The sequence below is a fragment of the Rhinoraja longicauda genome, chromosome 4, assembly GCF_053455715.1.
Source record: "Rhinoraja longicauda isolate Sanriku21f chromosome 4, sRhiLon1.1, whole genome shotgun sequence".
Classification (NCBI taxonomy): Eukaryota; Metazoa; Chordata; class Chondrichthyes; order Rajiformes; family Arhynchobatidae; genus Rhinoraja; species Rhinoraja longicauda.
The window spans coordinates 14,765,551-14,792,783 of NC_135956.1; the positions used below are offsets into that span (position 1 = coordinate 14,765,551).

The 27,233-nt window shown below is 42.7% G+C and overlaps 1 protein-coding gene across 1 annotated transcript in view; it reads right to left on the reverse strand.

The window, feature by feature from the left end:
• The window catches only part of LOC144592594 (copine-3-like), a 50,095-nt gene that overhangs the window by 10,712 nt on the left and 12,150 nt on the right, over positions 1 to 27,233 (reverse strand). The window contains exons 3-14 of the mRNA XM_078397243.1: positions 26,889 to 27,068; positions 23,629 to 23,703; positions 21,999 to 22,070; positions 21,425 to 21,508; positions 18,598 to 18,687; positions 16,965 to 17,063; positions 13,838 to 13,924; positions 11,850 to 11,909; positions 9,316 to 9,449; positions 8,594 to 8,648; positions 8,444 to 8,495; positions 2,502 to 2,635 (exon numbers count right to left, since the gene is read on the reverse strand). Of these exons, the coding sequence (XP_078253369.1) occupies positions 2,502 to 2,635; positions 8,444 to 8,495; positions 8,594 to 8,648; positions 9,316 to 9,449; positions 11,850 to 11,909; positions 13,838 to 13,924; positions 16,965 to 17,063; positions 18,598 to 18,687; positions 21,425 to 21,508; positions 21,999 to 22,070; positions 23,629 to 23,703; positions 26,889 to 27,068 (1,122 nt within the window). The remainder of the gene's footprint in view (positions 1 to 2,501; positions 2,636 to 8,443; positions 8,496 to 8,593; positions 8,649 to 9,315; positions 9,450 to 11,849; positions 11,910 to 13,837; positions 13,925 to 16,964; positions 17,064 to 18,597; positions 18,688 to 21,424; positions 21,509 to 21,998; positions 22,071 to 23,628; positions 23,704 to 26,888; positions 27,069 to 27,233) is intronic.

The window sequence follows — 27,233 nt, forward strand, 5'->3', positions numbered from 1 at the left end:
CCTCAGCTGTCTAAAGTGGTAAAGGCGCTGCTTTGCCTTACCCACCAGTGCGGCAATGTGCGTTGCCCACGTCAGATCCTCTGTGATGCGGACTCCCAAGTATTTAAAACTGCTCACCCTATCCACAGTAGACCCATTTATCTCCAGTGGCGTGTACGTCCTTGGATGTTGAGCCCTTCTAAAGTCCACAATCAGCTCCTTAGTTTTAGTGACATTCAAGAGGAGGCTATTGTCTCGACACCAGAGTGCCAGATCAGCCACCTCCTCCCGGTAGGCCTTCTCATCGTTGTTGGAGATCCGGCCCACCACCACAGTGTCATCAGCAAACTTGATGATGGAGTTTGAGCTGAACCTGGCCACACACACATGTGTGTACAGGGAGTACAGTAGGGGGCTAAGGACGCAACCCTGGGGGATCCTATGTTCAGGGTGAGGGAGCTAGATGTGTGTTCCCCCATCTTGACCACTTGGGGCCTGGCGGTGAGAAAGTCCAGGACCAAGGCACACAGAGGGGTGCTAAGCCCCAGTTCCAGCAGCTTCTCAGCCAGTCTGCTGGGGACTATTGTGTTGAATGCTGAACTAAAGTCAATGAACAGCAACCTCACATAGCCCCCCTGGCTGTCCAGATGAGAGAGAGCGGTGTGCAGAACCTGGGAGACCGCATCATCCGTGGACCTGTTCGGACGGTATGCGAACTGTAGTGGGTCCATGTTGCGAGGAAGGAGGGCGCAGATGTGCTTCTTGATTAGCCTCTCGAAGCATTTCATGACAACCGAGGTGAGGGCCACCGGTCGGTAGTCATTTAAACACGCTGGAGAGGCATTCTTTGGCACCGGTACAATGATGGATCTTTTGAAGCATGCAGGGACCACGGACTTGGCCAAGGAGAGGGTGAATATTGTGGTGAGCACCAGAGCAAGTTGAGTAGCACAAGACTTTAGTACTTGCCCAGAAATACCATCTGGACCTACAGCTTTCCTCGTGTTCACACGCGTCAGAGCCCACCTCACGTTTTGTGTTCTCCTATCTCATTGCGATACTGGGGCATGTGATGCAAAGAGTCATACAGAGTGGAAACAGCCCTTAGGCCCAACTTGCCCACACTGACCATCATGTCCTATCTACAGTAGTTCCACCTGCCTACTGGCCCATCTCCCACCAAACCTGTCCTATCCATGTACCTGTCTAATTGTATCTTAAACGGTGCAATGGTCCCTGTCTCAACTTCCGCCTCTGGCAGCTCGTTCCGTACACACTTTCTTCCATACATAGAAATATAGTAATAGGGCAGAGTAGGCCATGCAGCCCTTCGAGCCAGCACCGCCATTCAAAATGATCATGGCTGATCATCCAAAATCAGTACCCTGCTTTTTCCCCATATCCCTTGATTCCGTTAGCCCCAAAAGCTAAATCTAACCCTCTCTTGAAAACATCCAGTGAATTTGCCTCCACTGCCTCCTGTGGCAGCTAATTCCACAGATTCACAACTCTCTGGGTGAAAAAGATTTCCCTCATCCCAGTCCTAAATGGCCTACCCCTTATTCTTAAACTGTGACCCCCGGTTCTGGACTCCCCCAACATCGGGAACATTTTTGCTGCATCTAGCCTGTCCAATCCCTTAAGAATTGTATATGTTTCTATAAGATCCCCTCTCACACTTCTGAATTTCAGTGAATACAAGCCCAGTCAACCCATTCTTTCATATGTCAGTCCCGCCATCCCAGGAATTAACCAGGTGACCCTGCGCTGCACTCCCTCAACAGGAAGAATGTCCTTCCTCAAATTAAGAGACCAAAACTGCACACAATATTCCAGGTGTGGACTCACCAGGACTCACCACTGTACAACTGCAGTGGGACCTCCTTGCTGCTATATTCAAATCCTCTCACTGGCTTTCTTCACTACCTGCTGTACCTCCATGTTTACTTTCAGTGATTGATGTACAAGGACACCTAGGATCCGTTGCACCTCCCTTTTCTTAATCTGACACCATTCCGATAATAATCTGCCTTCTCGTTTTTTGCCATCAAAGTGGATAACCTCACATTTATCCACATTATACTGCTTCTGCCATGTTTCTGCCCACTCACCCAACCTGTCCAAGTCACCCTGCAGCCTCATAGCATCCTCCACCGACACTGCCACCCAGCTTTGTGTCATCCATAAACTCAGAGATGTTACATTTAATTCCCTCGTCTAAATCGTTAATATATATTGTAAATAACTGGGGTCCCAGCACCGAGCCTTGCGGCACCCTACTAGTCACTGCCTGCCATTCTGAAAAGGACCCGTTAATTCCTACTCTTTGCTTCCTGTCTGCCAGCCAGTTCTCTATCCATGTCAATACACCTACCCCCAATACCATGTGCTCTCATTTTGCCCACTAATCTCTTGTGCGGGACCTTGTCAAAGGCTTTTTGAAAGTCCAGGTACATTCTTAGTATTTCTACATGCAGCTCTGAGATGTAAGTTAGTTGGTGTGTAAAGGGAGGGATACTTACAGAAGCTTTGGGCTGCTGGGCGGCTGCAGCTGCAAACCTCCCCACATGGTTTATAATTGGAGAGAAGTTTGTTGGCCCATAAAGCCTGACTTGAGGAAGGCAGTTGCGGTAGGCGTCAATTATCCCTTGCACCCCTGAAGAACAAAATAAATAGTTAAGAAAAGAAATTTACTAAAATCCTTAAATGTAATTCTGATTTTGGTCATAAATTCTGCTAACCCACAGTTAGCTTTCTTAAAAAATTTGATTCAGTATAGTTTAGAGATATAGCGTTGAAACAGGCCCTTTGGCCCACCGAGTCCACGCCTACCAGCGATCACCCGCACACTAGTTCTGTCCTACAAACTAGGGACAATTTACAGAAGCTAACCTGTACGTCTTTGGAGTGTGGGAGGAAACCGGAGTACCTGGAGAAAACCCATGCAGGTGACAGGGAGAACGTGCAAACTCCGTACAGACAGTACCCGGTGTCAGGATCGAACCCGAGTCTCTGGCGCGATAAGGCAGCAACTCTAGCGCTGCGCCACCTGTGCTGTAGCCATTCTGAAGCAGTAGTTAAGAGGTAACCATTATTGAAACAGCAGTTACTTAACTGCAAAGTGGACGGAACGCATCTTCTGGCTGCTACAACTGTGGAAAGTGTGCCCAGGTTCAGCTCCTGAAGGACCGTGTTGGGACACTGGAGAGGCAACTGGATGACCTCAGGATCATCCGGAAAAACGAGTTTCCTGGACAAGACCTACAGCGAGATTGTTACACCGAAGGTACCGGAAGAGAGAAGGTGGGTGACGGTGAGGAAGGGAAGGAAGCTTGGAGTACAGGAGACCCCAGGGGTTGTACCTCTAGAAAACGGGTTCACCCTCTTGGAAGCTGTCGGGACAGAAGACACCGCCAGTCTGAGTGGCGGACAAGTCTGCGAGTCAAAACGTGGCGCTGAAGCAAAGCCAAAGAGACCGACGTCAGGCAGAGCCATGGCCTCCCTGGTGCCAGGATCCAGGACTTCACGGACCGATTGCAGGGCTTCCTCAAGGGTGAAGGTGAGCAGCCAGAAATGGTAGTGCATGTCAGCACAAACGACATCGGGAAGAAGAGGAAAGAGATTTTGCAGTGTGACTTTAGAGAGCTCGGAAGAAGGTTGAAAAGCAGGTCCTCCAGGGTGGATATCTCCGGTTTGCTTCCAGTTCCTCGTGCTGGTGAGGGCAGGAACAGGGAAATAGGCGATCTGAATGTGTGGCTGAGGAGCTGGTGCAGGGGGCAGGGATTTAGATTCTTAGACCTCTGGGATTCTTAGACCACAGGGGGCAGGGATTTAGATTCTTAAGACAACTGGGATCTGTTTATCTGTTTTGAGGTACGGGTGAATTGTACAAAAGGGACGGGTTGCACCTCAACAGGCGGGGGACCAGCATTCTGGCAGGCAGGTTTGCCACTGCTGCACGGGTGGGTTTAAACTAAAAAGTGGGGGGGGGGGGGGGGGGGGGGAGGAGACAAATGGGATAGACAAGGATGGAGTTAAAGGGAAAGAGAGTATAGGAAAAGTTATAAAAGACCCCAGAATTAACGGAACACAAAGCACACGAAGGGATAGGAGAGTCTGGCCAAGTGTAATAGGAATCGATGTGAAAGGTGAGGTGAGTAATGGATTAAAATTATTATATATGAATGCACGAAGTATAAGAAGTAAAGTGGATGAGCTTGAGGCTCAGTTAGAGATTGGTAGATCATTGAGGGGATTACAGAGACATGGCTGCAGGAGGATCAGGACTGGGAACTGAATATTCAGGGTTATACGTCCTACAGCAAAGACAGGCAGGTGGGCAGAGAAGGTGGGGTAGTTCTGTTGGTGAGGGATGAAATTCAGTCCCTTGCGAGGGGTGACATTGGGACTGACGATGTAGAGTCGCTGTGGATAGAGTTGAGGAATTGTAAAGGTGAGAAGACACCAATGGGAGTTAACTACAGGCCCCCAAACAGTAGCCTGGATATAGGGTGCAAGTTGCAGCAGGAGTTAAAATTGGCATGTAACAATAGTAATGCCACTGTGGTTATGGGAGATTTCAATGTGCAGGTAGACTCGAAAAATCAGGTTGGTTCTGAACCGCATGAAAGGGAGTTTGCAGAGTGCCTCCGAGATGGATTCATAGAGCAGCTTGTACTGGAGCCCACCAGAGAGAAGGCAATTCTGGATTTAGTGTTGTCCAATGAACCAGATTTAAAAAGGGGAACTCAAGGTAAAGGAACCGCTTGGAGGTAGTGACCATAATATGATTAGTTTTAATCTGCAATTTGAGAGGGAGAAGGTTAAATCAGAAGTGTCAGTGTTGCAGTTGAACAAAGGAGACTATGAAGGCATGAGAGAGGAGCTGGCCAAGGTAGACTGGAAAAAGATCCTAGCAGGAATGACGGTGGAACAGCAATGGCAGGAATTTCTGGGCATAATCCAGAAGACGCAGGATCATTTCATTCCAAAGAGGAAGAAAGATTCTAAGGGGAGTAAGAGTCAACCGTGGCTGACAAGAGAAGTTAGGGATGGAATAAAACTAAAAGAAAAGGTGTGTAACATAGCAAAGAGTAGCGGGAAGCCAGAGGATTGGGAAACTTTCAAAGGACAACAGAAGGTAACAAAAAGGCCAATACGGGCTGAAAAGATGAAGTACGAGGGGAAGCTGGCCAAGAAGATAAAGAAGGATAGTAAAAGCTTCTTTATGTATGTTAAGAGAAAAAGATTAATAAAGACAAATGTGGGTCCCTTGAAGGCAGAAACAGGTGAAATTATTATGGGGAACAAGGAAATGGCAGAAGAGTTGAACAGGTACTTTGGATCTGTCTTCACTATGGAAGACACAAACAACCTCCCAGATGTACTGAGGACAGAGGATCTAGGGAGATAGAGGAACTGAAAGAAATTTGCATTAGGCAAGAAATAGTATTGGGGGGACTGAAGGCTGATAAATCCCCAGGGCCTGATGGTCTGCATCCCAGGGTACTTAAGGAGGTGGCTCTAGAAATCGTGGACGCATTGGTGATCATTTTCCAATGTTCTACAGATTCAGGATCAGTTCCTGTGGATTGGGGGGTAGTTAATGTTATCCCACTTTTCAAAAAAGGAGCGAGAGATAACGGGGAATTATAGACCAGTTAGCCTGACATCGGTGGTGGGGAAGATGCTGGAGTCAATTATTAAAGAAGTAATAACCACGCATTTGGATAGCAGTAAAAGGATTAGTCGAGGTCAGCATGGATTTAGGAAGGGGAAATCCTGCTTGACTAAACTTCTGGAATTTTTTGAGGATGTGACCAGTAAAATGGATGAAGTAGAGCCAGTGGATGTAGTGTATCTGGACTTTCAGAAAGCCTTTGATAAGGTCCCACACGGGAGATTAGTAGGCAAAATTAGAGCACATGGTATTGGGGGTAGGGTATTGACATGGATAGAGAATTTGTTGGCAGACAGGAAACAAAGAGTCGGAATAAATCCCCGTCTGAATGGCAGGCAGTGGCGAGTGGAGTGCCGTAAGGGTCGGTGCTGGGGCCGCAACTATTTACAATATACACCGATCAGCCAAAACATTATGACCTGATGAGCCAAAACATGATGACGACCTGCCTCCATGTGCAGCCCCATACGCTGCAGGGTGCGATGCACTGTGTATTGTGACACATTCCTCCCGTGACCAGCATTAAAAAAAATTGTGACTTGTGTCACAGTAGACCTGTCGGTTCGGACCAGATGGGATAGCCTTCGTTGCCCTTGCTCGTCGATGTGCCTTGGGCGCCCAACACCCTGTTTTCACCCAGTTGTGAATTTGTGTAATTCTCTGCCACAGAGGGCAGTAGAGGCCAATTCACTGGATCAATTTAAGAGAGTTAGATGGAGCTCTAGGGGCTAGTGAAATCAAGGGAAATGGGGAGAAGGCAGGCATGGGTTACTGATTGTGAATGATCAGGCATGATCACAAGGAATGGCGGTGCTGGCTCGAAGGGCCAAATAGCCTCCTTCTGCATCTATTTTCTATGTTTCCATGTAAAAACATTCACCTACGTTTCACTTTTGCTTCTATTTACAATCTAGATAGACTTAGATATAGTGAATATGGAGAGGATGTTTCCAGTAGTGGGAGAGTCTAGGACCGGAGGGCACATCCTCAGAATTAGAGGACATGCCGATAGAATGAGATGTGGAGGAATCTCCTTAACCAGAGGGTGGAATTCAATGCCACAGAAGGCAGTGGAGGCCAAGTCATTGGGTATTTTTAAAGTGGAGATTGACTAGTAAGGGCGTCGAAGGTTAGGGGAGAAGGCAGCAGAATTGTGATGAGAGGGAAAGATAGATCAGCCATGTCCAAATGGTGGAGCAGACTCGATGGGCCAAATGGCCTAATTCTGCTCCTATGTCTCCTGAACATAATATAAATAATGGACAATTAAAATAACTCAATTTGTGTCAATTTTCAGTTTATGATTTAAAATTGTAAGTCATGTTAACCTGATTAGTGGCAATGTCGTAGCAGCCATGATTTTATCGTACAGAAGATAGGACATGAGGGGCTGAATGGTATATTACTGTTTCTTTACGTTTTATTGTGCAAAAAATAATAATTACGAAGGGGTTACTATTTGTGCTGGTGAGTTACATTCTTCCAACAGTGCCACCTTCCAAAAGAGTTACCGCCACACAAACACGTAATCTTTTTAAAGATTATTTTCCCTTGACGAGCCTCTTCCACGATGGTTGACCAATTGAGAAAATATAGTGAATTGGCCTCCACTGTCTTCTGTGGCAGAGAATTCTAGATTCACAACTCTCTGGGTGAAAACGTTTATCCTCATCTCAGTCCTAAATGGCCTACCCCTTATTCTTAAACTGTGACCCCAGGTTCTGGACTCCCCCAACATGGGGAACATGTTTCCTGCATATAGACTGTCCAATCCCTTAAGAATGTTATATGTTTCTTTCAGATACCCTCTCATCATTCTAAATTCCAGTGAATTCCATTCTAAATTCCAGCCCAGTCGATCCATTGAATTTTAGCCCAGTCGAAGCATGTTCCTTGATCTTTCGTGAGAATTGAATTTTTAAATCAACACCTATTATCCAGTTACATACTAATCTGATTGTTGTTTATACTGAAAAAAAGCCATGCTGCATTATGAATCAGTGTATTGGGTGGAAATGGTGGCAAATTAGTTGGGTTCTTGCTCCTGACTACGTGTCAAGTAACATTCAATCTCCAGAATGTGTCCACTCAATGGCAATTAGTGGACAATGTACATACAAAGTTCATACGTGTAGCAGTCTGCCAACATGTGTTAGCTCATACCCAATGGACTCATCCCAACATTAGTGTGTAAGAAAAAACTGCAGATGCTGGTTTAAATCAAAGGCAGACACAAAATGCTGGAGTAACTCAGCGGGACAGGCAGCATCTCTGGAGATGTTGCCTGTCCCACTGAGTTACCCCAGCATTTTGTGTCTACCTTCATCTCTTAACATTAGTTACCTTAGCCAGGAGTAAAAGGCAAATCAAAAAAACGGAAAGGTGTGCAATATCTGATAGATATTTCAAAAAGTATGAAGCAGAAGGATCATGTATTGGGTGCTGTGAGAAGAGAAAAAGATAATGTGCAGACAGATAAGATTAGTTTAGCTTTGCATCATGTTAGTCACAAATAGGCTGTACATTTCTATTTTCTATGCAAAAGAAAATCAAGTCAGATTAATTCTGAAAGGGACAGGTACCTCAAATATGATAGACACTATTGTACATTGGAAAATTAATGATTGCTTTATCAAATAAAGCTTTCAAAATGAAAATCTATACTTGGATGGCAATATTGCATCCGATCAACAACACACTTCCTACAAGAAAAAGTAACGTTATTTTAACACTATCTTCCCTCTTCTCAGTTACAAACCTATTAAGGAAAAAAATGTTCCCTACCTTCACAAAATGGATTTTGCAGATTGAAGTTAAGTGGAAATTCATGTGATACCTGCAGGAAAAAAAACACTGCATAGTACAAGTCATTTACAAAAATCTTTCATTTGAATACATATTAATGCAAAATATCTACTTTATTTTGATATTTACCTGCCAGGTAGGAGGTATTTGTGCACCAAATCCAAATGAAGGGAATAATTTGTCTCTGTAAACATATAATTAAAGGTCTGCCCGTAAGTCACTGGTACAAAAAATGATAGAATGCAAAGTTCATTGAGCATCAACATATAATCAATTTTTAAAAAAACAGGTAATCAAAATATTCATTATATTAATATCGTATCATGGATGTTCTTAACATAATTTTGCATCAGCTACTAAAATACTGTTGATCAAAAGCAATCAGAGAGTGGATAGCATGTGCAAGTGATTCCCCACCTATTTTACACCCAAAGCATGTGGGACTCGTGTAGATGGGGCTTCATGGTCACTATGGGTTAGTTGAGCCAAAGGACCTATTTCCGTGCTGCGTGACTCTATGACTCTAGGTGCGTTAATGGAATTCTCTCTGATTCTATCAGGACATTGCTTCTCTCTACCCTCACCTTTTGTTTTCTCACTTTCCTAGTCCTGACCAAGCGTGACAAAATTATTAACCATTTCTCTGATACGCAGAGTATTGCCGCTATTTTCTGTTTTTAATGTTACTTGCCCACACAAAGCTGTTGCACGTTAGATTTATTCACTCAAATTTTCACACTGGTTCCAAGTTATCCCACTTTTCCATCCACTCTCTACACACTGGGAGCAATAGCTTTGCAAATTAAATTTAACATATAAGAACACTATGCTGACAACACAGAATACATTACGCGTCATAGTCTTGAATGATCACTCCAATGGACCAGATTGCCATCTGATATTCATTGAGTCCACTTGGATTTAAATAATGCAGGGAGTTTGGTGTCCGAGGATCCCCATTAGAACCTGTGAAATCAATTCCAACCTACAAATTGGAAAACAAGAAAACATTTACTGGAAGGAGAAAATAAAGTGTATTTTGGACAGCCAATGGCTAACATTCATCTTGGTAAACAAACAGTTGTAGAAATTTGTCCTTGGTGGTTTTTCCGTGTTAATAGCATGAGTGATCTCACCCGATGCCATTTTTAAAAACTTCAAATCATGGAAGTGATAGTTCCCAAAGCAGTACGAGGTTGATATGTTCTGTTGTGTAATGTGACTCAGGTCCATGGGCACGGGCGCCGCGGGGGGGCCCGGCGGCGGTCGATGAGGGCGCTGGAGGTCGAGGACATGCTGCCAGGAACAAAGGAGGAATGGCGTGGGGGAACCACTGTGAGGTGGGTGAGGGAGAGAACATAGGTGGATCTGGAGGGAGGGGGAGGTGGTGAGAACAGAGGAGGACCAGGTGCAGGATACTTTGGAACTCTGTCGGTGCCCTTTATGTGGTGACTATTTGCATAACTTGGGTATGCAAGCAAAGAATTTCACTGTGACTTGTCAGATGTGAAAATAAAGTATTCATTTATTCATTCATTAGTCAGGAATCCAAATTCCCGTAGTAGCATCTGTTATTACAATTCTAATTTCAGATTTTAGTTTAGTTTGGTTTAGAGATACGGCCGGAAACAGGCCCTTCGGGCCACCGAGTCCACGCCGACCAGCAAATCCCCACACACCGACACATATTAAGGGCAATTTTACCACACCCAATTAGCCTACAAACCCGAACATCTTTGGAGTGTGGGAGGAAACCGGAGCACCTGGAGAAACCCCACTCAGGTCACGGGGAGAACGTACAGACAGCACCCGTAGTCAGGAATGAAGATGGGTCTCTGGCGCTGTAAGGCAGCAACTCAACCACTGTGCCACCCGATACCCTTTAAATGATCACACAATTACACCGGCACTCTTTCAACTACAGGGAAATGCTGGCAAGTATTGGGCAGATATGATAAAGATGGGTGGCAAGGAAGCAGAAAAACTGCACACAGTTTTCCGAGAAATGGTGAACGCAGGAAACGCCGATCACATGTAAAGGGTTTTCATGGCAAAAAGTTGCCAGAGTTTTTGTTTTCTCCAAAGACACAAATCACTTCCATAAATGACTGCCACTAAATACCCATCCCAGGTCCATTGCACCATGCTGCATTTATACAGCCATTTGATAAATGCAAATGTCACAATTATCACAAAATAGCTATTTTCCCCATATTGCATGAATTGCTTTGATGACCTGCAATAACATGAGCCAAGAGTAACACGCATCATCTCAATGGAGAAAGCCTGCAAAGGTACTGAGCAAGGTTTCTGAAGGTTATGACCCAAGGTGAGAGAAATGCAGGTATTTCTGCATCTAGTATAAAGAAGGGTTCTGACCTGAAACGTCACCCATCCTTTTTCTCCAGAGATCCTGCCTGACCCAGCTGTTATTTCAGCACTTTCTGTCTATTTTCAGTATAAACCAGCATCTGTAGTTTCTTCCACACACATTTTGTCTGCAGATATCTGAATGGTAACTTTTTCACACAAAGGATGGTGGGTGATGTGGATTGCACTGCCAGAGGAGGGAGTTGAGGCAGGTACATTCGCAACATTTAAGAAACAATTAGACAAGTGGATGGATAGAACAGGTTTAGTGGGATGTGGGCCAAACGCAGACAGGTGGGACTCAATGGGACATGTGTGGGCAAGTTGGGTCAAAGGGCTTGTTTCCACACTGTATGACTATATTTATCAACTTGCTAAATTAAACCGCAAATTGTAAAATGCCTTTATAGAAACCTCTTTAGATACATTTGGATATATTTCGTCTGAAGAACCATCTCTATCGTCAGATGTTTATCAATATGTATTTATTCATCTGGGATCTGATGGAATCACTTTTCTTTTTGCGTTAATGTTATTCTAATGCTACTTCTAGCTTTCCCAATCATGAATTATCTTCGAACATTTGCAGGCAGGTGTGTACATGCACGTGTATGTAATTCATACCTATCGGCTTCGAGAATCCGAAAAATATTAGCAAAACAGAGACTAAATTGTAGTTTTAGTTTAATTTAGAAATACAGCGCGGAAACAGGCCCACTGAGTCCACCCATACCAGCAATCCCCGCACATTAACACTATCTTACACCACCGACAATTTTTAATTTTTTTATACCAAGCCAATTAACCTACAAACCTGTGCTTCTTTAGAGTGTGGGAGGAAACTGGTTCTCAGAGAAAACCCACGCAGGTCACAGGGAGAGCGTACAAATTCTGTAAAGACAGCAACCGTAGTCAGGATCGAACCCGGGTCTCTGGCGCTGTAAGCGCGGTAAGGCAGCAACTCTACCATTGCACCACCACACCCCCCCGTTTTACCAATGTGAATGTTACTCACTATAAAGTTTAGTTGACAGCCTCCCATAATGAAATCCAAGAAAGTGTACTCCTTCACGACCTGTAACATAAACAGCAGGGAACTAAAGCAACATTGTCATTCTTGAGTGAATGTTTGCCAAAGATACTTCTAGTAGTATTTCTGTGTGATTTAAAGTATTTCAGCCTTCATCTCTCGTAAACAATATCTGATAGATGCACATTTATTTGTTATTTGAAAAGAAATCCACATTTTATCACATGTTTCTTAACAAGGTCGAATCACAAAATAATTAATTTCATTGTTTTCAGTGATTTAAGTGTAAACTTATGAATGAATGAATGACTGTGTCCATTGTCTATCTCACTTGTTGTTGAATACCTCTTGGCTATCTCCGTAGAAATGAAAAGGAGGGTCTCACAAAAAGAACAATAGTAAAATATTGGCAGGTCTAAAGATAATAAAATAGTCAGTGTCGAAGTGTGTAGCATTGTTGAAAGTAGATCATTGCCACGCCCAAATGAAATAGGGCTGCAAATTATTAGGAAATTCAAGCTCCTAGGGTCTCCAAAGAATCAAGGAATGAAACTGCAGAGACCGTGATCATCATTGTTCAGTCCTTCCTACTTAAAACAATGGTTTCAGAAAATTGAAGAACTAACATTGTACTTTTTTTTTAAAAAACAGAGCAAGCAATAAACCAAGTATAATGTATCAATTCCAAGCAGTTCATCAGAATTCTAAGAATTCTAAGAATCTAAATTCTGATATCTCTCAACGGTTATTTATTAATTTATGATCTGGTGGAATCACTCTTGTTTTTCCAATACTACTTCTACATTACCAAACATGAATTATCCTTGCACGTTTGCAGGTGCATGCATCTAGCATGTATCAAGATGTAAAAGCAAAGGAAACATTGAGGAAAAGTGGACATTGCACAAACCCACTCCAATGTCTCAACATGTTCCTCCAATCACTTCATTGCTGTCTCCAAATCTTCAAATAATCCTCTATAGAAAGCCCTTGTTTTCCCTCTCTCTCCATCCCCTCCCCCTTCCCAGTTCTCCCACTAGTCTTACTGCCTCCGACTACATTTTATCTCTGTACCGCCAACTTCCCTGACATCAGTCTGAAGAAGGGTCTCGACCCGAAACGTCACCCATTCCTTCTCTCCAGAGATGCTGCCAGTAACCCAGCATTTTGTCTACCTTCGATTTAAACCAGCATCTGCAGTTTTTTCCTACACATCCTCGATTATTTTCTATCAACGTGATCTCGATAAATATTTCTCTCTCTTGGAAACTATCGTCTAGTCATGCTGCTTTTCTCATTTTTGATATTGATTTGAAATCTAAAGGACATTGTTTCTCCAGCAACATTTACAGTAGCTTAAAATTTGAATTTTCCAATTACAAAGTAACAAATTGTAGCCCAGAACATCTACCATTCTATATTCAACACGTATCCACTTTCCAGTTCCCAATTTCCCAACTAGTGCTTCTAGATCAGTGCTTCTAACACTGGTGAATGGCTCACCCAAGGGAGAATGAAATTATTTTGGGGCGAACAAAACTAGAGAGGCGAATGAAGGGTGAATGACTAAATATAAATTATATAAAATTATACACAAGGGAGAATAAGACGAAAATGACCAAAAATACATAAGAAAATTTAGTCGAGGGTGAATGAAATTTTGTGATAAAGACTCAAGGGTGAATGACACTGAAATAGTTTAAGAAGCACTGGTCTAGATCATAGTGTAATTTTTTTAACTTTCTATAATGCTTCTACCTGCTTGCAGTCTGCTAAAACAGAAAAATTAGTTCATAAAACCCAGTGCCAGTTCAAACCTGGCATGAAATGCAGTCTTAAACTTCAAAACTTTAGAGATAACGCACATAAACAGGCCCTTCGGCCCACAGAGATGAGAGAGGGGGCAAAACAAGCAAATCATTGTACGGGGAAATTCCTTCCTTAGAAATCCAACAGAAACCAATGTTTTTTACCTGACACAATTTAAAACTCACAATCCCTGAGTTTTTGTAACCTTTCTTTTTCTGTTTCTTCTTTGGATTAATGCACTCAAATTCCGCCTGCAGGAAAACAAGAGGGAAAATATTTATTTGTGAAGCTGAATCTAATGACTTATTCCAAGTGTGGAAGTTTAAAACATTACTGCAGCATGGCCAGTGACCTGGGTTCACTCCTGACCTCTGTGTGGAATTTGCACCTTCTCCCTGTGACTGCTTGGGCTTCCAGTTTCCTCCCACATCCATAAGATGTGCAGGTTCGGAAGTGAATTGGACTCTGTAAAAACTGCCTTGAGTGTGTAAGGAGTGGATGCGTAAATGGGATAACACAGAGCTGGTGTGGACAGGTCGCCGTGGGCTCGGTGAGCCGAAGAGTCTGTTTCCAGGCTATATTAGACTGCATAAATAAAAGAAAAGCCCACAATACAACAACAACCAATTTCAGACAGCACCCAAGGTCAAACAGTCAAAGTAACTGTGTGAGCAAGCATAGATATGTGCAAGGAGCAAGTGAGTTTCATGCAAGGAATGTCGCAATATCCTGCAATATTTTCTTTGCCAAACTCTAATACACTGCAGCCCCCATACACCAACAGAAATCAAACAATTTGTGAGTCACAAGAGACGTTAGAAGATCCAAAGTTTGGAAAAAGGAAGGAAATAAAAAAACTTTAAAAAGGGGAAGAGAGGAGAGTTAGTTTAGGCAACTGAGCCACAAAATGATCTTGGGAAGGCGATCAAATGCGTGACTGTGAGGCAGGCTAGTTATAAACTTTAACTAGAATTAGACATTACACATTTTTTCCTTCAATAAGTTATAAGACAAGGTTAACCACCAAAGCTATCAACAGAAATGCAAAGTTGGTACAGTTTAATTTTGTTTATTATTATTGTCACATGTACTGAGGTACAGTGAAAAGCTTTCTTGTGTGCTATTCAGTCAGTGGAACGACTCTACATGATTACAATCAAGCCATCCGCAGTGTGAAGGGAGTAATGTTTAGTGCAAGATAAAGTGAAACGTCACCCATTCCTTCTCTCCAGAGATGCTGCCTGTCCCGCTGAGTTACTCCAGCTTTTTGTGTCTATCTAAAGTCTAGTAAAGTCCGATTAAAGATAGTCCAAGGGTCTCCAGTGAGGAAGATAGTACGTCATGACTGCTCTCTAGTTGGTAATAGGATGGTTCAGTTGCCTGATAACAGCTGAGGTGTGCGTTTTCACACTTCTGCCCCTCTTGGCTGATGGAAGAGGGGAGATGACTCTTCCTTGATTATGCTAGTGACCTTGCCGAGGCAGAGTAAAGTTATGGAGTCAATGGAAGGGAGGTTGGTTTGCGTGATGGTCTGGGCTCAGTCCACAATTCTGATCGTAACATTTGAAAAATTTCAGATATTACTAAAAAGTGGTTCAACATAAACAGTGAAAAACTAGTTGTATCCATTCTTACAATCTGAAAACAGAGCTCATGCAAAAGAAATTATATGTAACTCTGTGGATGAGGCTTTCCAGTACGTATTCAAAAGTTGCGACATTCAAGTTACAAGGAAATGTTTGTAGCCCTCTGGAAGTGAGAGGGTGAACACAACCATGTTCTCATCAACCGAGGTGGTTGACAGCTACAAGTTCCTAAGCATCCATATCACCCGAACCTAACCTGGTCTCTTCACACTGAAGGAATGATCAAGAAAGCACATCAGTGCATTTAGATTCTTAGGCGTCTGAGAACGTCTTGATTAGAACTGGCGTCAAGGGTTTTGTGGAGAAGGCAGGAAAATGGGATTAGGAAGCAGTGATCAGCCATGATTGAATGGAGGAGTAAACTCGATGGACCGAATGGCCTAATTCTACTCCTATAACTTGTTAAGAAGATTTGGCTTGTTCACAAGGATTCTTTTGAACTTCCACAGATGCTCTGTAGAGAGTATTCTGTCAGGATGCGAGTCAGCCGGATATGGCAACTGTGAACATGCAGAGAGTGGTGAACATAGCCCAATCCATCACAGTCTTGTCACTTCCTTCCATCTGGTCTATCTGCATTAGGAAGGCTGGAAGAATTATCAAGGATGTCTGCCACCCTTTTCTCTCTGAAGATAGACACAAAATGCTAGAGAGACAGGCAGCATCTCTGGAGAGAAGGAATGGGTGACATTTCGGGTCGAGACCCTTCAGACTGAAGAAACGTCACCCATTCTTTCTCCCATCACCATTGCCTGTCCCGCTGAGTTACTCCACCATTTTGTGTCTAGCTTCAATGACACTTTTATTGATGGCAGTATATCATTTCCAGTTGAATGGAGGTGTAGACTTGATGTGGTCAAATAGCCTTATTCTGCTCCTAAAAGTTATGAACTTGTGAACTCATCTCCATTCTTAAGTTACGTCCTTTTATTCTGAGGCTGTGTCCTCTGGTCCTAGATTCTCCCACTAGTGGAAACATCTTCTCCACATTAACTCTATCTTCCATTATTTGGTAACTTCCCACTCCTAAACACAGTACAGTTAATAACAATTGAAACAGGAAAGCAAAGAAAGATTAACAAAATATTTAGAATGTAAAATAGTCCATCATAGCATTTGGTTGAAGCAGATTGCTCGGTTGCTTTCTGATGAAAATCATACTAGAATAAGCATACCACACTACCAATGAGCAAACCATGCTCGAATAAGAAAAAGTTGGGCAGCGCAGTGATGTAGCGGTGGAGTTGCTGCCTTACAGTGCCAGAGACCCAGGTTTGATCCTGGTTATGGGTGCTGTCTATACGGAGTTTGTACATTCTCCCTGTGTCTGCGTGGGTTTTCTCCGGGTGCTCCGGTTTCCTCCCATTCTCCAAAGACGTACAGGTTTGTAGGTTAATTGGCTTTGGTAAAAAAAGTAAATTGTCTCTAGTGTGTACGATAATACGAGATAACGGGGTGATCTCTGGTCGGCATGGACTGGGTGGAGCTGTAAGGCCTGTTTCCGCGATGTATCTCTAAAGTCGAAAGTCTATAGCGATTAGACAGAAATATCGAAGGGCTAAGATATAGGTAAAAAAAACACACTCATAAATCACAAACATTATACAAAAACAGTCTCTAACTGCATTTCCAATGTAAAACCTACTGGTGAGCTGTGAGTTGCATCTTGAAGTTTGGCCATATTTGTCTCAAATATACCAATTAGGTCATGTGATCCATCGTTATCATAATCATAGCAATCCACCTGTAAAAGATTAAAGTTTAGTTTTGTTGGAAACTGCACAAATTGCTGTTTTCAGATTTCTGTACATTGCTGCCCTTAATCTGCAATTACTGGTATGCCCACTCTTTGGTTGAGCAGGCTGGTACTCTATGAGGGGTGATCTCATAGAAGTGTATAAAACCATGGGAGGAATAGATCGGGCAGACGCACAGAGTTTCTTGCCCAGAATGCGGGAATCAAGAACCAGAGAGCATAGGTTTAAGTTGAAGGGGAAAAGATTTTATAGGAATCTGAAGGGTAACTTTTCACACAAAGGTTGGTGGGTGTATGGAATAAGCAGCCGGATGAGGTGGTTGAGGCACGTTTAAGAAGCATTTAGACAGGTACATGGATGGGACCGGTTTAGAGGGATAAGGGCCAAACGCAGGCAGGTGGGACTAGTGCAGATGGGACATGTTGGTTGGTGTGGACAAGTCGGGCTGAAGAGCCTGTTTCCACGCCATATGACTCTCATATTACTGAAGAATACAACATTCTTCGGCACATTACCATCCTTTGATGACTGGAGCATTTTGGATCATATATAATACACCCAGAAAATCTGTGCTACAAGCATAGAAAAACTAAGTAGACTTGCAGACAAACCATCAAAGAGATATAGCAGATCTGGGCAGACAGTTAGCATTTTGATGTAACAAAGCAAAAATGGAGGCTTAAAAAATATGGGGAGGCTTAAAAAAATATTGGCTGGATGTTCACTTTTAGTCAATAGCATTAAATGTGCTGTGCAGTATTGTCAACCAGTTGTACTCTTCACCTGAAATTCCTCATATTTCATTCTCACACAAAAGTCTATTTCTTTTTCGAAGACACAAAATGCTGGAGTAACTCCATGGGACAGGCAGCATCTCTGCACAGAAGGAATGGGGGGACATTTCGGGTCGGGACCCTTCTTCAGACTGCGAGTCAGGGGAGAGGGAGACTAGAGATGTGGACAGGTAAAGGTGTGAAAACGACTGATCAAGGAAATGTAAAATGGTTCATTGTTAGCTGAGAGGAAGGTGACAACAAGACATACAATTAGTAAAATTAATTAGGATGAGAGTGAAACTAGTCGGAGTTAGATAAAGCTCTTGGGGCTAGTGGAATCAAGGGATATGGGGAGAAGGCAGGCACGGGTTACTGATTGTGAATGATCAGCCATGATCACAATAAATGGCGGTGCTGGCTCGAAGGGCATCCTCTTGCATCTATTTTCTATGTTTCTAGGTAACTAGGGTGGGGAAGGGGTGGAGAGAGAGGGAGAGCAAGGGTTACTTGAAGTTGTTATTTTGCTGCTTGTATCCACAATAAAATATAAACAAGGACAATGTATCTGTTACTTGCCTTTATTCATTCATTGCCAACTAAAAGTATTTATTCTTTTGAGTCAATATTTTTAATACGGATGGCATTGACTTACAAAAATATTTCCTTGATAATCATTTTAAAAGCAAGCATTGTGAAAAGATTAAGTAGTTATTTCTGTTTCTGCAGAGATAAAATATAAACTCACCTTTATATTTCTGTCAAAATCACCGTTGCACAGAGATCGCAAAGGGATTTTAAAAGGCTTCCAACTAGGATTCAGGTTATTCTTTATTACCTGAAAATTAAAGGTCAACATTAGCAACATGACATATTGTTTACATTTTCAAATCTTAAGAGACCAAGCACTTTATAAAAATTATAAAAAATGCCCAAAATTGGGGGTGTTGATGGAAATGGGATTGTGTGATGAAGTGAACCAGGGTGATAGAACATGGAACATGTGTAGGAAGGAACTGCAGATACTGGCGGACACCAAAGATAGACACAAAAAGTTGGATAACTCAGCGGGTCAGGCAGCATCTTTGGAGGTAAAGAATAGGTGACGTTTCAGGTCGAGGACCTACTTCTGACTGAGAGTCAGGGGAGAGGGAACCGAAAGATATGAAAACAATTCTACATAGAATAAATTATATGCAAAAAGACAGATCAAAGCCAGCAACGATGATAGAAACATAGAAAAATAGGTGCAGGAGTAGGCCATTCGGCCCTTCGAGCAAGCACCGCCATTCAATATGATCATGCCTTATAGAGATCAGGGTTCAATCCTGACTACGGGTGCTGTCTGTAGAGAGTTTGTACGTTGTCCCTGTGATATAGATCAGCCACGATTGAATGGCGGAGTAGACTTGATGGACCGAATGGCCTAATTCTACTCCTATCACTTATGAACGAACTAAACCGATCTGTCCATAGGTCGGAGATGAACAAAAGTTAGCGTTTGGGAGAGAATCACAGAAACAGCTGTAACAGAGAAGTGAGCTGGCATGGGAAGTGCAGCCACAAGCCGGAGTCACCAACTGAGTGAGTGAGTCTGCTCAGTGCTTCCAGCTCTGCCCGACTCAACCCAGCCCATGATTGTTGAGGGTAGACACAAAATGCTGGAGTAACTCAGCAGGTCAGGCAGCATTTCTGGAGAGAAGGAATGGGTGACGTTTTGGGTCGAGACCCTTCTTCAGAGTGAAGAAGGGTCTCGACCCGAAACGTCACCCATTCCTTCTCTCAAAGAGATGCTGCCTGGCCCGCTGAGTTACTCCAGCATTTTGTGTCTACCTTCGATTTAAACCAGCATCTGCAGTTCTTTCCGACACACCATGATTGTTGAGGCTCACTCTACTGAAGGGGGCACAAAAGGCAGATGGAACTCCTACATTCCATCTCAGCTGAAGGTTTGTAGGTTAATTGGCTAGGCAAATGTAAAAATTGTCCCGTCCCTAGTGGGTGTAGGATAGTGTTAATGTGCGGGGATCGCTGGGCGGCGCGGACCCGGTGGGCCAAAGGGCCTGTTTCTGCGCTGCATCTCTAAATCTAAAAATAAATAAAAAATAAAATCTAAGATGCCTGCAGCAGCCAGCAAATCCATCCCCTGCCACCCTGCACATCTAAAGGACATGTGTACGGCAAGTTTTTTTGTTTTTTTTTACACAGAGGGTGGCAAGTGCCTGGAATACAGGTTTTTGTGGGGTGATGGTAGAGGCAGAGACTCTAGTGGCATTTCAGAGACTTTAACGGATATGCAGAGAATGGAGGAGTTGAATTATGTGCAGGCAAATACGAGTTGGTCTTGGCATCATGTTCGGCACAGACATTGTGGGCCTAAGGGCCTGTTCCTGTGCTGTTCTGGTTTATGGCATGCAAGTAACTTGGTTGCAATATCCTTTCAGTGCAAAATCAGCCAAAGCAAGAACAATTGATGCAAAACCTAAAACAAATTTTAGTCCAATCACTTTCCAGTTTGGTATAAATTGGGAAAAAAAATACAATACTCCCCAGATCTTCAGAGTATACAGGACATTCAGATATTATAATTAGATAGTTCAGGACATTGGATTGCAAAAACAGTAGTATTAAGATTTTTTTTTTAATGTGTTGCTTGACCTTTCAAGTTGGTTTAACCTCAGGACATTTCAACAAGACTAGAAACAGATGGAAAGCCTCCTAAATGCATGTATCTATGCAATATCTAATCTATTTTCAGGATAGGCCATTGACTCCCTTGTTGTACTTCATAAAATTGGTGTCATGTACTGTTGTTCTCACTCGACAGGTATTTGAAGGGACAACTTAGAGATGGTTTGTTAGAAGATAAAAGACACAAAACATTGGAGTAACTCAGGTGGACTAGCCGCATTGCTGGAGAGAGGGAATGGATGATGTTTTGGGTCGTGACATTTCTTCACACCTTAAACATCACCCATTCCTTCTCTCCAGAGATGCTACTTGCCCCGCTGAGTTACTCTATTGTTTTGTCTATCTTGGATGTAAACCAGCATCTGCAGTTCCTTCCTACACAGATGGTTTGTTCCTACACAGAATGCCCCCTAATAAGTACGTTGAATTAAGTCATCAACTCTTCAGGAACTGAACGATGAGAGGGGATCTTATAGAAACATAGAATTCTTTAAATTCTAAGGAATTGGACAGGGTTAGGTGCAGGAAAAATGGTCCTGATGTTGGGGGAGTCCAGAACCAGGGATCACAGTTTAAGAATAAGGGGTAGGACTGAGATGTAGGACTGAAATTTAGGACTGAGATGAGGAAAGGCTTTTTCACCCAGTGTTGTGAAACTATGGAATTCTCTGCCACAGAAGGCAGTGGAGGCCAATTCACTGGATGTATTCAAGAAAGAGTTAGATATAGCTCTTAGGGCAAATAGAATCAAGGGATATGGGGAGAAAGCAGGAACGGGGTTTTGATTTAGGATGATCAGCCATGATCATATTGAGTGGCGGTGCTGGTTCGAAGGGCTGAATGGCCTATCCTGCACCTATTTTCTATGTTTTTATGTTTCTTACCTCCGTTCTATGAACCATTTGCCATTTTCCTTCCGGTGTCAGTTTGTGGAACTCCAGATAAGGATCTGATTTCCCAAAGAAATCCTAATCACCATCAAGAGCAGAAATAGAAGAGATATTATTTCCGTATCATAAATTTGAGCAGTAACTGTACAAAACTCCTTTAATGACATACAAAAAAAAACAAAAGCAATACAGCTACACAATGGCACAGCTGGTAGAGCTGCCGCCTCACAGTGTCAGAGACCCAGGTTCGATCCTTAGCTCGGGCGCTGCCTGTGTGGAGTTTGCACGTTCTTTCTGTGACCAGAGATGCTGCCCATCCCGCTGAATTACTCCACCATTTTGTGTCTACCTTCCTGTGACCACGTGGGTTAGCTCCGGGTGCTCTGGTTTTCACCCACATCCCAAAGACGTGCATGTTTAATAGGTTAATTGGCCTTTGTAAACATCAGCCCCAATAATGTGACAAATAAATCACGTTCACTAGCCAGTACTCACAAGGATATCAAACCACTGCTCTTTCTTAAAACAAGACAATTTTTACCTTTCAACTTTTGCACACAATACCCACCTTATTGTCCAATTTTCGTGCTTGAGCTTCAAAATTTACCACTCTGTTGTCTTTTACTTCCTCAGCATAGATCTTTAATAAAAATAGAAATCACTTGGCTCCTTATATTTTGAAGTTTAGCTCAGTTTACTGTCACGTGTACCGAGGTAAGTGAAAAGCCTCTGTTGCGTGATAACCAGTCAGCGGAAAGACAATACATGATTACAATCGAGCCATTCATGTACATAAATGACAGGAGCAAAATTAGCCCATTCGGCCCATCAAGTTTACTCTGCCAATCAATCGTGGCTGATCTATCTCTCCCTCCAAACTCCATTCTCTTGCCTTCTCCCCATTACCCCTGACACCCTATCTATCTCTGCCTTACAAATATCTATTGACTTGGCCTGAACAGCCTTCTGTGGCAATGAGTTCCACAGATTCACCACCCTTCACAGTGTACAGATACATGAATGAGTGTGTGTGTGAAGAGGCAGAGCCTCAAAAAGACAGGGCCTGCCCATATTTGAGGTGACTAGGGACACTGGACAAATATCCCATGCCAGAAAACAGGCTCAAAATGCAGCTAATATCGCAACCGAAACTAATGCTGCTACAGTATGCCAGTAATCCCAGTGGACTGGAAAGTCAAGCCATGCGTGGTGCCTTCAAACCATCGATAAAGTATAAATTACGAATCCCTTGATATAAAAAAAGGACATGGAGGTTAAATTAGTTGCCTGGGCAGGGATTCTGAAATCGGAGGTACAAAGCAACTTGGGAGTGCCGGTGCAGGATTCCAAAAAGGTTGATTTGCAAGTTGAATCACTAGTGAGGAAGGCAAATGTAATGTCAGCATTTATTTTGAGAGGATTAGAATATAAAAACAAGGGTGTAATGCTGAGGCTTTGAAAGGCATTGGTCAGACTGTATTTGGAGTATTGTGAGCAGTTTTGGGCCCCATATATGGGCATATCTGAGGAAGGAAGTGCCGGCGTGGAGAGAGTTCAGAGGAGGTTTACGAGAATGATCCCAGGAATGATTGGGTTAACATACAAGGACGGCACTGGGCCCGTACTCACTGGAGTTTCGAAGGATGAGGGGGGAATCTCATTGAAACTTACCGAATAGTGAAAGGCCTGGATAGAGTGGATGCAAAGAGGATTTTTCCACGGGTGGGGAGCGTCTAGGACCAGAGGGCATAGCCTCAGAATAAAAGGATGTACCTTTAGAAAGGAGATGAGTCAGAGGGTGGTAAATCTGTGGAATTCATTGCCACACATGGTTGTGGAGGCCAAGTCATGGGGCATTTTAAAGGCGCAGATTGACAGATTCCTGATTAGTACGGGTGTCAGGGGTTACGGGGAGAAGGCAGGAGAATGGAGTTGAGTGGGAGAGATAGATCAGCCATGATTGAATGGCGGATTAGCCTCGATGGGCCAAATGGCCTAATTCTGCTCCAATGACATGAACATGATATCACAAGGCTTAAGAATGGAATAACATTTCACAAAGGAAGGAGAAAGATAACAACATTCAAATCAACATTTAATTGATTTAATTGAAAGGCAAATGCTCCAATCATTTTTTTTTCTTACTTTTACCAACATATATTTCTAAACACAAAATAAAAATGATTTTAAGTCTGTACCGTGATTGTTCCTTTTCCTGCTGGTCTTCTATTTTTCAGCAAGAGGGGTCTAATCAGTTTTCTACTGGAGACAATCTGTCAGAACAGATCAATTTTTAGTGTTCAATTTTCAACCAAAATAATAACCAGTCATGCAAATAGCTGCCCTAATTCTCCTTGGAGTGGATATAAATTTCTGTAAATAAAACAATCCATTGGGAGCCTTAACAGCTGAGAACCTGTTTTCCATCTACTGCATTGTTGGGAGGTGAAATAAAGCAAAGAGCAACAACATGCAGCTAACAAACAAAATCTGATACAAGCGAGAAGATTTTTGCTGAAATTAGTAACTTCAAGACAAAACCTTCTACAAGCAGTAAATTTCACCAAGAATTTATAAATCATAAGATTGACTCAGTTTCCAAAGTTCCATATTCAAATTTGATGAACACATAGAATAGTACTCTGTATATCTGTATTAAAAATTCTGAATTCACACACATTTCTGTTCAAATTCTGAATTCAAATTCTGAATTCATTGACCATTTGTCACTCCATCTTTCACTGCATATCAATGGATATTATTCATTTGATTTCATACAGTGCCCTCCATAATGTTTGGGACAAACACCCATCATTTATTTATTTGCCTCTGTATTCCACAATTTGAGATTTGTAATAGAAAAAAATCATATGTGGTTAAAATGCGCATTATCAGATTTTCTACATTTTGGTTTCACCATGTAGAAATTACAGCACTGTTTATACATAGTCCCCAATTTCAGGGCACCATAATGTTTGGGACACAGCAATGTCACGTAAATGAAAGTAGTCATGTTTAGTATTTTGCTGCATATCCTTTGCATATAATGACTTGAAGTCTGTGATTCATGGACATCACCAGTTGCTGGGTGTCTTCTCTGGTGATGATGCTCTGCCAGGCCTGTATTGCAGCCATCTTTAGTTCATGCTTGTTTTGGGGCTAGTCCCCTTCAGTTTTCTCTTCAGCATATAAAAGGCATGCTCAATTGGGTTCAGATCGGGTGATTGACTTGGCCACTCAAGAATTTACCATTTTTTAGCTTTGAAAAACTCCTTTGTTGCTTTAACAGTATGTTTGGGATCATTGTCTTGCTGTAGAATGAAACGCTGGCCAATGTTTTGAGGCATTTGTTTGAAGTTGAACAGATAGGATGTGTCTATACACTTCATTATGCTATTACCATCAGCAGCAGTTGTATCATCAATGAAGAAAAGTGAGCCAGTACCTTCAGCAGCCATACATGCCCAGGCCACAAAACCCCCAACCACCGTGTTTCACAGATGAAGTGGTATGCTTTGGATCTTGGGCAGTTCCTTCTCTCCTCCATACTTTGCTCTTGCCATCACTCTGATATCAGTTCATCTTCGTCTCATATGTCCACAAGACCTTTTTTCCAGAACTGTGGTTGCTCTTTTAAGCACTTCTTGGCAAACTGTTACCTGGCCATCCTATTTTTGCGGCTAACCAGTGGTTTGCATCTTGCAGTGTAGCCTCTGTATTTCTGTTCATGAAGTCTTCTGTGGACAATGGTCGTTGACAAATCCACACCTGACTCCTGAAGAGTGTTTCTGATCTGTCGGACAGGTGGCTGGGATTTTTCTTTATTAGAGAGAATTCTTCTGTCATCAGCTGTGGAGGTCTTCCTTGGCCTGCCAGTCCCTTTGCGATTAGTAAGCTCACCAGTGCTCTCTTTCTTCTTAATGATATTCCAAACAGTTGATTTTGGTAAGCCTAAGGTTTGGCTGATGTCTCTAACAGTTTTATTCTTGTTTTTCAGTCTCATAATGGCTTCTTTGACTTTCATTGGCACAACTTTGGTCCTCATGTTGATAAACAGCAATGAAAGTTTCCAAAGGTGATGGAAAGACTGGAGGAAAGACTAGGTGCTGAGAGCTCTCTTATACCTGCATTAAGGAGGCAATTAAACACACCTGAGTAGTTACAAAGACCTGTGAAGCCATGTGTCCCAAACATTATGGTGCCCTGAAATGGGGGGGACTATGTGTAAACACAGCTGTAATTTCTACATGGTGAAACCAAAATGTATAAAAATACCCTTTAATAAAATCTGACAATGTGCACTTTAACCACGTGATTTTTTTTCTATTACAATCTCAAATTGTGGAGTACAGAGGCAAATAAATAAATGATGGGTCTTTGTCCCAAACATTATGGAGGGCACTGTATGTTGTAATTGCATTGCTTCCTCCGTTTGGAGCCACTTCCATGACAGCACAAGCAGAAAGCTAATTCTAGCACTGAAAAACTTAAATCCTTAGTGTGTGTAGGAAAGAACTGCAGATGCTGATTTAAACCGAAGATAGACACAAAAAGCTGGAGTAACTCAATGGGACAGGCAGTATCTCTGGAGAAAAGGAATGGGTGACATTTCGGGCCGAGACCCTTCTTCAGACTGGTTAGAGATATAGACGATGATGTAGAGAGATAAAGAACAATGAATAAAAGATATGCAAAAAAGTAATGATGATAAAGGAAACAGGCCATTGTTAGCTGTTTGTAGGGTGAAAACGAGAAGCTAGTGCGACTTTTCGGGGAGGGATAGAGAGAGAGAGAGAGAGAGAGAGAGAGAGAGGGAATGCCGGGGCTACCTGAAGTGAGAGAAATTAATACTCATACCACTGGGCTGTGATGCATTAGGATCTTGACTGGTCAAAAGAGTGATGGCTGCACATTAATAGTTAGAACTCTTGCAAAAGACACAGAATAAACAGGTTTTCGTGGTTGAAACCGTAATGCTTCGCATCTTGTTTCAAAAAAGGTAATCCTTTACAAGCCACCTTTGTAGAGAAGAGATTTGCCAGATTTCTTAATTCATCATTAACAATACTGTTTTTTATTTCCCAATGACAACGACATAGGGCGGCACGGTGGCGCAGCGGTAGAGTTGCTGCTTTACAGCGAATGCAGCACCGGAGACTCAGGTTCGATCCTGACTACGGGTACTGCACTGTAAGGAGTTTGTACGTTCTCCCCGTGACCTGCGTGGGTTTTCTCCGAGATCTTCGGTTTCCTCCCACACTCCAAAGACGTACAGGTATGTAGGTTAATTGGCTGGGTAAATGTAAAAATTGTCCCTAGTGGGTGTAGGATAGGGTTAATGTACGGGGATCGCTGGGCGGCACGGACTTGGAGGGCCGAAAAGGCCTGTTTCCGGCTGTATATATATGATATGATATGATATGATATGACAAATGACAAAAGCTCTATTCGTACTTACCTGCCCTAGAGTGCATTCTAGTTCCCCCAAGAAATCATCATCACTCAGATCAATGGTTTTGTTGTCAATATCATAAATTCCAAACTTCAGTTTTTGAACTTGCTCAAAGTAGTAATCAATCAAGAACTTCTTCGCAAACTTTGGAGTGAGACAGTTTTTTACTCTCTCTGTGCGATCTATCTAGAAAAAATAAAATGGACCAATTAAAACCACTAGAACAAGATGAGCAAACAAGTACAAAGAATGCTAACACCATATTCTGGGCCAACCGTGCAATGCCGACCAGCACCCAGATAAGCAATACAGACCAGTAAGTTAATTTACATTGCTGTTTCATGTTTTCCG